At 41.4% G+C, this 12,763-nt stretch overlaps 1 protein-coding gene across 2 annotated transcripts in view; it reads left to right on the forward strand.

The window, feature by feature from the left end:
- The window catches only part of LOC140495692 (protein WWC2-like), a 236,338-nt gene that overhangs the window by 177,480 nt on the left and 46,095 nt on the right, over positions 1-12,763 (forward strand). For both annotated transcript variants that reach the window (XM_072594682.1, XM_072594691.1), the window contains exons 8-11: positions 242-315; positions 1,143-1,385; positions 2,914-3,003; positions 7,611-8,293. In XM_072594682.1, coding sequence (XP_072450783.1) covers positions 242-315; positions 1,143-1,385; positions 2,914-3,003; positions 7,611-8,293 — 1,090 coding nt within the window. The remainder of the gene's footprint in view (positions 1-241; positions 316-1,142; positions 1,386-2,913; positions 3,004-7,610; positions 8,294-12,763) is intronic.

The raw sequence follows: 12,763 nt of genomic DNA on the forward strand, positions 1-12,763 counted from the left end.
CCATGCCATGTGAAAATTGGCACACCTTTGAAACCAGCTACCATACCAGGTATTTATTGATTTCATCTAGAATTTGATTGCAACAACAATGCTGTACTCGAAGTTTTGAAACACGACTATGGGCTGGTTCATGTCTTCTATTGCACAATTGCTTTGAGTAATCTCTCAAAAAACTTGTGACATTAAAGAGAGAAAGAATTTTAAGAGTATGTCACCAAATTTTATTTAATTTTTTTTCTAGATTGGTCCAAGGAGCCGAGCCAATCTGGCTGAGAAGGTCAGGCTAAGTCTTCAGTATGAAGAAGCAAAGAGAAGGTAGCTATTCCCTCGACAATGAATTTTACAGTTTTGTGCATCTTTTCTTGCATTTTTTTTCATTAGGAGGGTCAGGGTGGAACAGAAAATTTTTATCCACTTTCCATTGGTGGTTATCAATAAGATCTTTTCAAGAGTCCGTCTCTCCACTTCCTCACCTCTCCACTTGATGCTTAAAATGGAGCAAGAGATTTCACCAGTGCTTTCCGACCCTGATCTAGCTAACTGTGATTGCAGGGGACAGGACACAGATTCCAAACAAATAAGATCTCTGTTAATTATGCAGACTGGTGACAGTGTAGCACTCATCAATTTGACGACTTGCACCAATCTCCAGGAGTCCCATTCTCACGTTGCTGAGAATTTCTGTTTTGTCATAGGCTTCAGAACCTTCCTTCCCTTTAACTGTGAATGGGGGACAAAACCTGAATTGTTTGCCAACCCACAGATTGGTGATTGTAAATGTAATTATTCCTTGACAGATTTTAGAAACTAGAGAATAAATTCTGCAAGCACTCCAAAGTTTTTCATGCCGGAGATCAGAGCTGAAAAATGTGTTGCTGGAAAAGCGCAGCAGGTCAGGTAGCATCAAAGGAGCAGGAGAATCGACGTTTTGGACATAAGCCCTTCTTTAGGAATCATGAAGAAGGGCTTATGCCCGAAACGTCGATTCTCCTGCTCCTTTGATGCTGCCTGACCTGCTGCGCTTTTCCAGCAACACATTTTTCAGCCATGTGCAAAAGTACAACTAATATGAGTTTTTCGGGTAACGTAAGATAGACAAGCTGTAATAACATAATGTTTTTCTTACATTTCCTTTATTTCAGAATAGCAAACATAAAGATTGAATTGTCAAAGCTGGACTCTGATGTCTGGCCAGGGATGCTTGATGTTGAGCGAGACAAGCTGATGCTGATTAACGAGAAGGAAGAACTGCTGAAGGAACTGCAGTTTGTGACCCTGCGGAAATGCTCCCGGGATGACTTAATGCGGCTGGAAGCAGAGAGGAAGCGGTTGGAAGAGGAGCTGCATTCTGCACCAAACACACCCAGTGAAGCACTGGCTGAGAGGTCTGAGAGCCTAGGGATCCTATAGGGCAACATAAAGGCATCCAAGTGGCTTCTTCGAGTCAGAGAGATGTACAGGATGGAAGCAGAACCTTTGGTCCAATGCTTCCATGCCAACTAGATATCTTAAATTGATTTAATCCCATTTGCCAGCATTTGACCCATGTCCTCTCACCTTAAACCTATGACCTCTAGTTTTAGACTCCTGTACCCTGGGGAAAAGACCTTTGCTATTCACCCTATCATGCCCCTTCATGATTTTATAAACCTTTATAAGGTCACCCTTTAGTCTCCAGGGAAAATAGCCCTAGCCTATTCAGCCCCGCCCTCTGGCTCAAACCCTCCAACCCTGGCAACATCCTTGTAAATTGTTTCTGCATCCTTTCAAGTTCTTGTTAAATATTGATGGGAGGGACGAAGGTATAAGAAGAGAGAGTGTTGCAGATGGATCTTTGAAGGCAAACCAGGTTAACACAGAAGTTCATGAAGCAAATTGGATGCTGAGCTTTTTGAAGAGAGGCTAGGGAAAAAGAACAGAAAATTATGCCAAACCTGTATAAGACAGCAGTTTGACTCCAGCTGGAGTCTACTGTCTAATCTTGGGTACTACACTTTTAAGAAGTGTATGAAGACCTTAATGAGAGTGCAGAAGAAATTTAAACATATATCTCCAGCGATAAAGAATTACAGATATGTGAATAGACTGAAGAAGATAGGATTGTGCTGCGCAGAGCAGAGAAAGTTGAGAGGAAACTTGTTAGAGTTGTTTAAAATCATGAAGAAAACTAGAAACTATTATCAGTGGCTGAAGGGTTGATAACACTGTTGAGGATATTCATAAAATAACCAAAGGTGACATGAAGAAAAGCTTTATTGTACAAGAATGATGTAGAGGTGCTGGTGTTGGACCGGGGTGGAAAAAGTCAGAAGTCACACAACACCAGGTTATAGTCCAACAGGTTTATTTGAAACACCAGCTTTTGGAGTGCTACTCCTTTGCCAGGAGAAGTGGAGGGAAGCTCACAGGCATATTGCGCTTTCCTGCACTTTACCTAATGAACGAACAGCACTCCGAAAGCTTGTGATTTCAAATAAACCTGTTGCACTATAACCTGGTGTTGTGTGACTTCTGACTTCATACAAGAATGATAAGGACTTGAAATACACTGCCTGATAGAATGCTGGATACAGATTCAATGTAGCATTCAAAATGGATAAATTTGAAGGAAATGTCATTGTAGGAGATATGAGAAGCAACTAGGTTGTGTTCAGAATAACTGTAGAAAATGTAATGGGCCAAATAGACATCTTCAAAGCTGTGTGATTTCTATGACTCTATGATATTCATATTCAATACATTTTAAGTACAAGAGAACAAGGGAAATGTACTCTGGCACAGATATGATGGCATATGGATTGGAACAGATTTTTATAAATATTGTTTATGCTGATGCCTTTGCGTTAAGTTTATACACTGCTTCATAGATGTAGCAATTTATTGAGGCTAATCTATTATTGCTTTTATTTTTAGACTAAAATTACATGAGAAGAGGAAAAGGCTTGTGCAGCATCTTGAAGATACGACACAACTAATCATGTATCTACATTCACAACTTAAAAGGTATGTGTTCTTGTGAAATTCATGGAAAATTCAACCATTTACATTTAACTACTTATAAATTTATACTGAATAAATTTGAAGGAATGATTATCTGGAGATTTCTCACTTTTAAATTTATTTCGTTGGTCTGAGTCACATGGGAACTGTACCCTGCACTACATGTAGCTTTCAAAATCCATTACCTTCATCAATCCTCCAATTCATTGCCCTCTCAGCATGTAAATAGAATTGTTTTGCATAAACTCAGAAAATGTACTGCAGCAGCCAACCAGTATTTGAATCTGTTTTATTCTTGGTTTACTAACTGAGGAGTAAACAGCTTGTAAAGAGAAAAAGAACCTTCATTTATTTAGCCTAATTCTGACCACAGAATGTCCTAATCTCTTCCAATGGTGCGGATGTAGTTGTTGTTGTAATGTAGGAAATGTGGCCGCCAATTTGCACGCAACAAAATCCCATGAGCAGGCCATGAGCAGATCATTTGTTTCAGCGTGGTTGGCTCAGGGCTAAATATTGGCCAAGGCATCGAGGAGAATTATGCTGCTTTATTTCAAAGCGAGATCTTTCATATCCAACAGAGGGAGCAGATGGGGCTTCATTGTGACCTCCAATAGTGCAGCACCCCTTCAGTATTGCACAAAAATGTCCAATTTGATTATGCATTCAAATTTCCAGTGTGGGACTTGTGCTCACAGCCTTCAGACTCAGCAAAAAGAGAGCTACCAACACAGCCACAGTAATTTAAATATCTGTGAGATGTAGATCTAGGTACATGGAACAAAAACTCTGAATTCAGTCAGCTGAGGTCCAAACAGTCTGATGTTTGCACTTTACCAAGTTGTCATGAATTTGTATTTCATTGTGATTTGTTCTCCTTTCAAAGACTAAAGTAATAGATGACTGCAACAAAGAAAGTTCCTGTTTGCTGCTACAAGGCTTTCCAAACTCTCCTATAAGATCAAAACTAATTGTCATTATTTACTCCATGTCAAATCCATCTTGTTCTTGTGTTTTATAGGTCAGGTTTTTAGTTAGGTTAGACTCACAAGACAAGGCATGCAATTTCAAACCAGTTTTTTTGCATGAAATTTCCATCTATAATACTGTTCTTCATGTGTTTACTGCCACCACTTGTCACTTTCATCCTTCCCCTCTCCCTTTTCCCACAGTGTTCAGCTCTCCCTCCTCACTGTGACCCCTATCTGTTAGTGATAGGTACAAGCTTCAGGTGATTCTTAGCAGAGAATGCAGTCCAGTTCTGCCTTTGCTCAACATTACGAATTGCGGGACAGTGATCAGACTACTCAGAGAAATCCTGGTTCACTTCCCTATCCTGTGCCAAAGCCCTGACCAAGGTCAGTTCACTCAGCCCAGGTTGAATGGGCAGCAGTCTTTGAGAAGGTGATGGTGAGCTGCCCTCTTGAACAGCTGCAGTTCCTGGTTTGTATTTCTCAGCAATCAGTGAATAACCCTTTGAGACACCTGGTGTCAAATATATCGAATAAAAGATAATAAATGCTCCTTGGGGGAACTCGGAGCTGTAATTGATAATTGGCTCCAGAGGATACTTTTAAACAAATTGAGTTTTTGCCTCTCTCAAGGTCCATAAATCCTATCTTTTATAATCACCTCCAACAATTTGTGGCTCAGGCATGCTGGCTAAGTGGTTAGCACTGCTGCCCCACAGCACCAGGAGCCTGGGTTCGATTCCAGCCTCGGGCAGGAATCTGTGTGGAGTCGATACATTCTCTCCATGTCTGTGAGGGTTTCCTCTGGGTACTCCAGTTTCCTCACACAGTCAAAATATGTGTGGGTTAGGTGAACTGGCCAAGCTAAATTGTCCATAGTGTTCAGAGGCGTGTAGGTTGGGTGCATTAGTAAGTGATAAATGTAGAGTAATGGGTCAGTGTGGGTTACTCTTTGGAGAGTCAGTGTGGACTTGTTGGGCCAAATGGCCTGTTTCCACATTGCAGGGATTCTATGTTTTCTGATGTCTTTGATCAGCTTGTACTCCTGTAGTTACATTCAAGTAGCCATTCCCATCCCAGTGGTACCCAGATTTAGGAAAGAATTTGATAAGTAAGTGCTTCTGTTGCTGCTTCTCTCCCTTGGCATTTTCTTGACTGCTCATATAACATAAATTGGACACTTTCCGCTGCTTCGCACTGACAACACCATGCTCAGAGTCCACTGTATGCAACTGAAGAGAGGTGGGCTGCGTCAAATCAGATAAAGCAGCCAGTCCTGAGATTGTTAACATCATCGAAATATCGTGTTCCTTCATGTTTAACAATCTAAGTCGATAAACAGTCAAACGATTTCTGGGAAAGGGGACGTTTTGCAAAGCTGTGACAGCCCCGTATTATGAGCAGTTCAAAATGGAGAATCCTCCCTATTTGGTGAGTGTTATGTACCAGGCCTGACCCCTCAAAACAAGACCGTAACTTTGCTGTTTGTTTCAGCTAAGTGTATAGTGGATATTCCCGGAGTGAATTAGCTGATCAGATGCCAAGTTTTAAACAAATAGAATTTATTTACAAAATTATAGACCGAAACACAACAAATCGAAATTAGAATACCTGAATAACTTATCCTATCCGAACCCGAAAGGCTATCCCGACTTAATAATGCTGTTCCAAAATGCTTGCAACAGTCCCAGTAAACAAGCCCTTTAGCACAAGGAGTGAAAATGACACAGAAAGCTTACAGGTTATGAACTCAGAAGGGCAGAAGGATGGAGAGTACCAGGCTGGCCTTTCTTCACACATACTGCTGCTGAACTGAATCAAAAACTCAACTGCTAGGACTGGCTATTCCCCTTTCATTATACAAGCTATTTTAAAACATGAAAATCTTCTGCCTGAGGCAATATTTGTTAGCTGTAAACAAATGGGCCCTAAAATCTATCCAAATACTCAGACGTTTTGGAGTCTGAGTGGTTTACAACCTTTCTGAAAAAAACCCAAAGACAATCTAGCCTCGTCAAAGGAACAGGTTCATCACAGTGAGAAATAATTCAAATGAGAACTGCTAAAGAAATTTTAAACACGTGTAATCATTTAAATTCAAACAATAAGGAAACTACTTGTTCAGCTTGCTATTTTTGAGCAAAATCATAGGCCTGAAGTTGCCAGAAATAGAAAATCACAGGAAAATCTTTCCCTTTCCCCTCCCCCACATAGTTTAGGGTTACCTTGCACTGAGCACAAAGCAATTAAAGGATGACCCAGATAAAGTTCATCTGACATTCACTTGGAGGTCCATGGTTAATCTTGGTCAGGAGACTCAGGCATTAGTAGCATACTAGGAGATCATTCAGCACATCACTTAGTGGTCACTGTTTCTCTGGAGATGTGGGTTCGAATCCTACTGCTGCCACCCATGCTGATGCTCAGTCGCACTGAGCCTTTGTGAGGCCAGGCTATATTTCAGTCAGGGTGGCATGGTGGTTCAGTGGTTAGCACAGCTGCTTCACACCACCATGGACTTGGGTTCGATTCCAACCTTGGGTGACTGTCTGTGTGGGGTTTACACATTCTCCCCATGTTTGCATGGGTTTCCTCCAGGATCTCCAGTTTCCTCCCACAATTCAAAGATGTGCAATTTGGGTGAATTGGCTGTGCTAAAATTGCCCATAGTGTTCAGGGATGTTTAGATTAGGTGCATTAGTCAGGGGTAAATGTAGAAGAATGGGTTTGGGTGGGATACTCTTTAAAGGATTAGTATGGACTTGTTGGGCCAAAGGGCCTGTTTTCACACTGTAGAGATTCTATGACAACAACCTGACCACGTTCATTCCGTTTTCCTGGAGATTATGACATAACCAGTGAATTTCTAAAGACTGTTCAAACATTACGATAGTTTCTGACTCAACTGACTCAACTATCTTTTTAGGCAGTGAGTCCCACCACCCTCTGAGTGAAAATAAAATCCTCCTAGCCTTTTTAGCTACCTTAAATCTATATCTCCAGGTTATTGACCCCTCAATTAATAGAAAAATTACATTCCTATCCATCCCATCCGTGCCTTGGACTCCTCCTTTGATTCACTGTTTTAATATCCTGTAATACATTATAGAAATACTTCCTTTCCATGTTGTGATGTGCTGTCTCTTTGCTGTAATCAAGCTAATTCTTCCCAAAGTATTCTGGGAATTGAAAGAATTTTAAATGACAATTTGTAATCTCAAAACCTTTATTCTGATACTGGAGGTTTGAAACTGTCCCACAATATTCAGTTAAATGTTCATCGGCAATGTATTAATAACTTGCTGATGTACCTTTGGGGGCAAGTTCACACTGATCAGCGTTTTCAGAAGGTTATAGTTATTTACTGCCACATAACCACCCTTAAGTCATAATCTAAAGGGATGGAAGTTATGAAGAAATATTTTTAATGGCAGTATCCTCACAGACATGCAAAGTGATACGTGGAGCATTAACTCCTTCTTCCCCTGAGCTGATAACAGTGTTGACATACTTGAAGCAGCCCAGAGGCAGTGCTATTAATAAGCAACTCATTATTAAAACTGAGTTACCATGGTGACAGTTTTGTCGACGCACTATCATGAAGGCGTTTCTCACTTAATGTATCTCTCTCATTTACAGTCTCTCAGCGAGCACACTGTCAGTCTCGTCTGGGAGTAGTCTAGGGTCACTGACATCAAGCCGAGGGTCCCTCAACACTTCCAGCAGAGGATCCCTGAACTCGCTCAGTTCCACCGAGCTTTATTACAACCAGTCAGATCAAACACCTGACCTGGACTACCAGTACAAACTCGACTTTATGCTACAGGAAAAAACCGGCTACAGTCCTTCAGGGCCCATCACCACTATCCACGAAAATGAGGTGACCAAATCCCCCAAAGAGCCAGCGTTTGGGGACTCCGCTGAATCCTCTGCTTCGGGACTTGCTGTGAAATCCTCAGTTGAGCCTCCCAAATCAGTAACCTCATTGTCGTCCAGGTCTTCGCTGTCTTCTTTGTCTCCTCCCAGCTCACCGCTGGTCTCGGATGCAGCATTTCTGTCTTCAGCACAGGCGTCGCCTTTGCATCACCTCACGGCAGACTTTGAAGACTGTGAATTGCACCGTGGTTTTTCGAGTCTTGGCCTCTACGGCAACAGTGATGGCCAAATGCTGCTCCCGCCTGAGCAGACCAGTAGGACTCAGCCACCCTACCTGAGCATTGTGTCTGGCATTCGAAGCAGAACTGGACAATACCTGAATGAGGTTACAGGCCTCAGTGAGGAATTGGCTGTCCCTCTTTCTACACTAAATGAAGGCATTGCAGGTAAGGAGTCTCATCACTCAGAGATAAGAGTACTATGCACTTAGGGGTACTGGGCCTCCACAACATCTGACCGCTTGCTCCTGTCAAAAGTGGAAAAAAAAGTCTATTTTCCAATACCTTTCGGCTCAGAAGAACAATCATACTGGAATCAAACATTAACTCTGTTTCAAAAGCAAAAACAGAAGTTACTGGAAAAGCTCAGCAGGTCTGGCAGCATCGCTGATGACAAATCAAAGTTTTGGGTCTGGTGACCCTTCCTCAGAACTCTGTACACAGATGCTGTCAGATCTGGTGGGTTTCTCTAATGGTTTCTGCATTTGTTATAAGAGTTTGGTGATTGCCTTGGATGCTGACTTGGGGAAGAACCACCAAAAGTGCCACTGGACCTGAAAGACTAGGAGGGGTCCCAGATCAATCCCTGAACTATGATGAGGGATTCTACAAATATATTAAGGGCAGCAGGGTAACTGGGGAGAGAATAGGGCCCCTCAAAGATCAGCAAAGCTGCCTATGTGCGGAACTGCAGGACATGGGGGGAATACTAAACGAGTAGTTTGATCACTGTTTACTGTGGAGAAGGACATAGAAGAAAGAGAATGTTGGGAAATAAATAGCGACATCATGAAGAAATGTCCATATTACAGAGGAGGTGGTGCTGGACACCTTAAAACACATAAAGTTGGATAAATCCCTGGAACCTAATCAGGTGTACCCTAGAGCTCTGTGGGAAGCTAGGGAAGTGATTGCTGGGCCCTTTGCTGAGATATTTGTATCATCAATAACCATAGACAACGTACCTGAAGACTGAAGGTTGGCTAACGTGGTGCCACCATTTAAGAAAGGTAGTAAGGTAAAGCCAGGACACAATAGACCAGTGAGCCTGACATTGCTGGTGGGCAAGTTGTTGGAGAGAATCCTGAGGGACAGAATTTACATGTGTTTAGAAAGTCAAGGACTGATTAGGAATAGTTAACATGGCTTTGTCCCGTGAAATTGATTGAGTTTTTTGAAGAAGTAACAAAGAGGATTGATGAGGGGAGACTAGTGGACTTGATCTATATGGACTTCGGTAAGGCGTTCGACAAAGCTCCTCGTGGTACATTTTTACAAGTTTACAAAAATAAAAAAAACCAAGTATAAACATTGATATACAATTAAATCTTAAATAAATAATAACCAAAATTTAACAAAAGAAAAATATCAAGAGAAAAAAACAAAACTCAACTAACTACTAATCTAACCTACAACTAACCAGAGTGTATAATTAAGTCTCTTACATTATTCAAATAAGAAAAAAAAACGATAGATAACACAGAAATTGGGTAGTGAGATACATGCTCGGAATGTGTTAATATCAAATGTAACAAAACCCGTATTTGTGCGGGATTCCTCTGCCAAGGGGCCCCGGACCAGCCAGGTTCGTAATCTCAATTAAATAAAAGCCCTTGTTAGTATGGCTGAAATATCTGTATTTATATAATTCAAGAAGGGCTGCCATATTTTATGGAATAATTTGGTCTTTTGATGCACCATATTTGTAAGGAAGTCAAGGGGAATACATTCCATAATTAATCTGTGCCAATTTGAAAGTCAAGGGGGGCCCTCAGCCACCCAGTTTACCAAAATATTTTTCCTTGCATAGAAAGAGAGAATAGAAAATAATCTCTTCCCGTGCATATCCAGGGAGGGTAAGTTCGAAAAGCCCAAAAGGAGAGATACAGGGTCCACTCTAATTTCCGTTCCTAAAAGTTCTGTCAGAGCACTTGCTACTTTAGTCCAATATCTATGGATCTTATGACAGGTCCATAGGCAATGTACAAGATTGCCCACCTCTATTTTACATTGGGACACATTGGAGATGCTCCTGCCTTAAATTTTGCCAATCTATCCGGTGCTATATGGGCCCTATGAAGTATCTTCAGCTGAATAGCCTGAGGTCTGTTGCAGATGGTGATTCTTCTGACATTTTCCCAAATGTCATTCCACGTTTCTATAGAGCTTTCTAGTCCCAAATCCTGATCTCATGTTTTAAGCAGATTGTCCATATCTCCCGATACTTCATCATGTAGTAAATGATAAATAGTACTGACGGAAGATACCCCCATTGGCCGTAGCACTCTACATTCTCTATCTGATTGATAAAGACTATCTAATAACATAGTCTTCTTCTGTATGTAATCTCGAATTTGGAAGTATCGAAAGAGGTCTCCATTAGGTAATCCGAATTTCTGACGCAGCTGTTCAAAAGACATCAGGACCCCTTCTTTAAGTAGATCCCCTAAATAGGAGATACCCCTGGATCTCCAGAGTTTGAAAGTGGCATCTGTAAATTCTGGTTGAAATCCCCATGCTCCCACTATCGGAGCATAGGGGGATGTTTTCTGTGAGTTGCCCTCATTTTGCCGCATTATATTCTGAGCTTTAATTTTGTTTAGTATTATAGGGTTTTTACAGTGATCCGTAATGATTTTCCTCTTGTCTGAAAATAAAAGGTTAATAAGTGGGCATTTTACTTGAGAAGCCTCGATGGCCAGCCAGATTGATTGCAGGTCAGACAAGACCCAATCAGCTATGTAACTTAATAGGAAACTTAACTGATATTTCCTAAAATCTGGGAAATCCAATCCTCCCCTTGCCTGTGGAAGCTGTAGCTTCTTCAGCTTAATGAGGGGCTGTCTATGATTCCAGATAAAGGAACCAGCCATATAATTTACGTAGAGCCATCCTCGGCAGCATCACTGGAAGCATTCTCATCGGGTATAGGAGACGGGGCAGGACATTCATTTTAATCAGTGCTATTCTACCCAACCAGGAAATTGGAAGGTCTCCCCATCGCTGGAGGTCCTGCCTTATCCTTTCTAGTAAATGCACAAAGTTAGCCTTGTATAACTGACCAAATACTGGGGTAATAAAAATGCCTAAATATAAGAGACCCTCCATGGACCACCGAAAGGGAAAGTGGGATCCGTCCGCTAAGTGGGGTGTCATAGCAAGGCCACCCATTGGCATAGCCTCCGATTTTGAGAAATTAATTTTATAGCCTGAGAATGCACTAAATGTATTAATAACTTGGATTAAGCGAGACACGGACATCAGAGGATTACTGAGGAATAAGAGAACATCATCTGCATAAAAGGTAATTTTATGTTTACCTGTACCAATCCTGGGGCCATTATATTAGGGTCAGCCCGTATAGCTTCTGCTAGTGGCTCAATTATTAGCGTAAATAGCAATGGCGAGAGAGGACATCCCTGACGGCAGCCCCTATCCACACTGAAGCTATCCGAGCCTAAACCATTGGTAATCACAACTGCTTTGGGATCACTATACAATGTTGAGACCCATTTGGTAAACACCTTTCCAACGCCAAACCTTTCCAATGTGTAAAACAAATATGAGCATTCAACCCTATCGAATGCCTTTTCTGCGTCTAATGAGACTACTTCTCCTGGTATCTTTCCCTGATGGCAGGCTTGAATCACATTCAAAATCCTTCTAACATTATTGAATGATCTACGGCCCCTAATAAACCCCGTCTGATCCTCCTTTATGATATGTGGCAATACCCTTTCTAGCCTCAATGCTAACGTTTTAGAGAGGATTTTAAAATCTACATTTAGCAAGGATATTGGTCTGTCTGATGCGCAATCTTCTGGTTCCTTTCCTTTTTTAAGGATAAGAAAGATATTTGCCTCTTTCAGCGAAGGCGGGAGACAGCCCTGACTGTATGAGCAGTTATACATGTCCATAAGTGGACCAGCCAATATTCCTGTAAATTCTTTATAGAACTCAGCTTGAAAGCCATCTGGGCCCGGTGCCTTACCGCTCTGAAGTTGTCTGATTGCGTCAAGTATTTCTTGGATTGTTAGGGGAGCATTTAAGACCGATACCTGTTCCGGAGTTAGGTCCGGAAAGGTCACATTTTTAAAAAATGATTGCATCCTCCTAGTCCTGTCTTCACAATCCTGCGATTTATATAAATCAGAATAAAATTTTCTAAAGATTGCATGAACCCTTTTACGATCATGAGTCAAAATACCCGTACTTTCCTTGATAGAAGTGATAGTTTGAGGGGCCTCCCTTTTCTTTGCAAGAAATGCTAAGTATCTACCTGGTTTATCACCAAATTCATATAACCTTTGTTTTGCAAATAATATTTCCCTCTTAGCCGTTTGGGTAAGCGTGGTGTTTAGAGCTGTCCTAAGGGCCGTAATCCTTTGCAATTTGATAATAGAAAGTCTATCAGCGTATGCTGTTTCAGCAGCTTTTAAGTGAGCTGTTGTTCTCCCTTTAATTTTTTCTGGGTCATTAGGTATGAGATGATCAAACCTCGCGTGTAAGCTTTGATGGTCTCCCGCATCATTGATGGGTTGCTAGCCGTACCTAAATTAATTCCAAAAAAGTTTTAAATTCTTGAGAGAAGTACCTTACAAATTTAGTACCTTTCATCAGGAAGGGGTCCATACGCCA

Source organism: Chiloscyllium punctatum, chromosome 2 (genome assembly GCF_047496795.1).
Source record: "Chiloscyllium punctatum isolate Juve2018m chromosome 2, sChiPun1.3, whole genome shotgun sequence".
NCBI classification, from domain to species: Eukaryota; Metazoa; Chordata; class Chondrichthyes; order Orectolobiformes; family Hemiscylliidae; genus Chiloscyllium; species Chiloscyllium punctatum.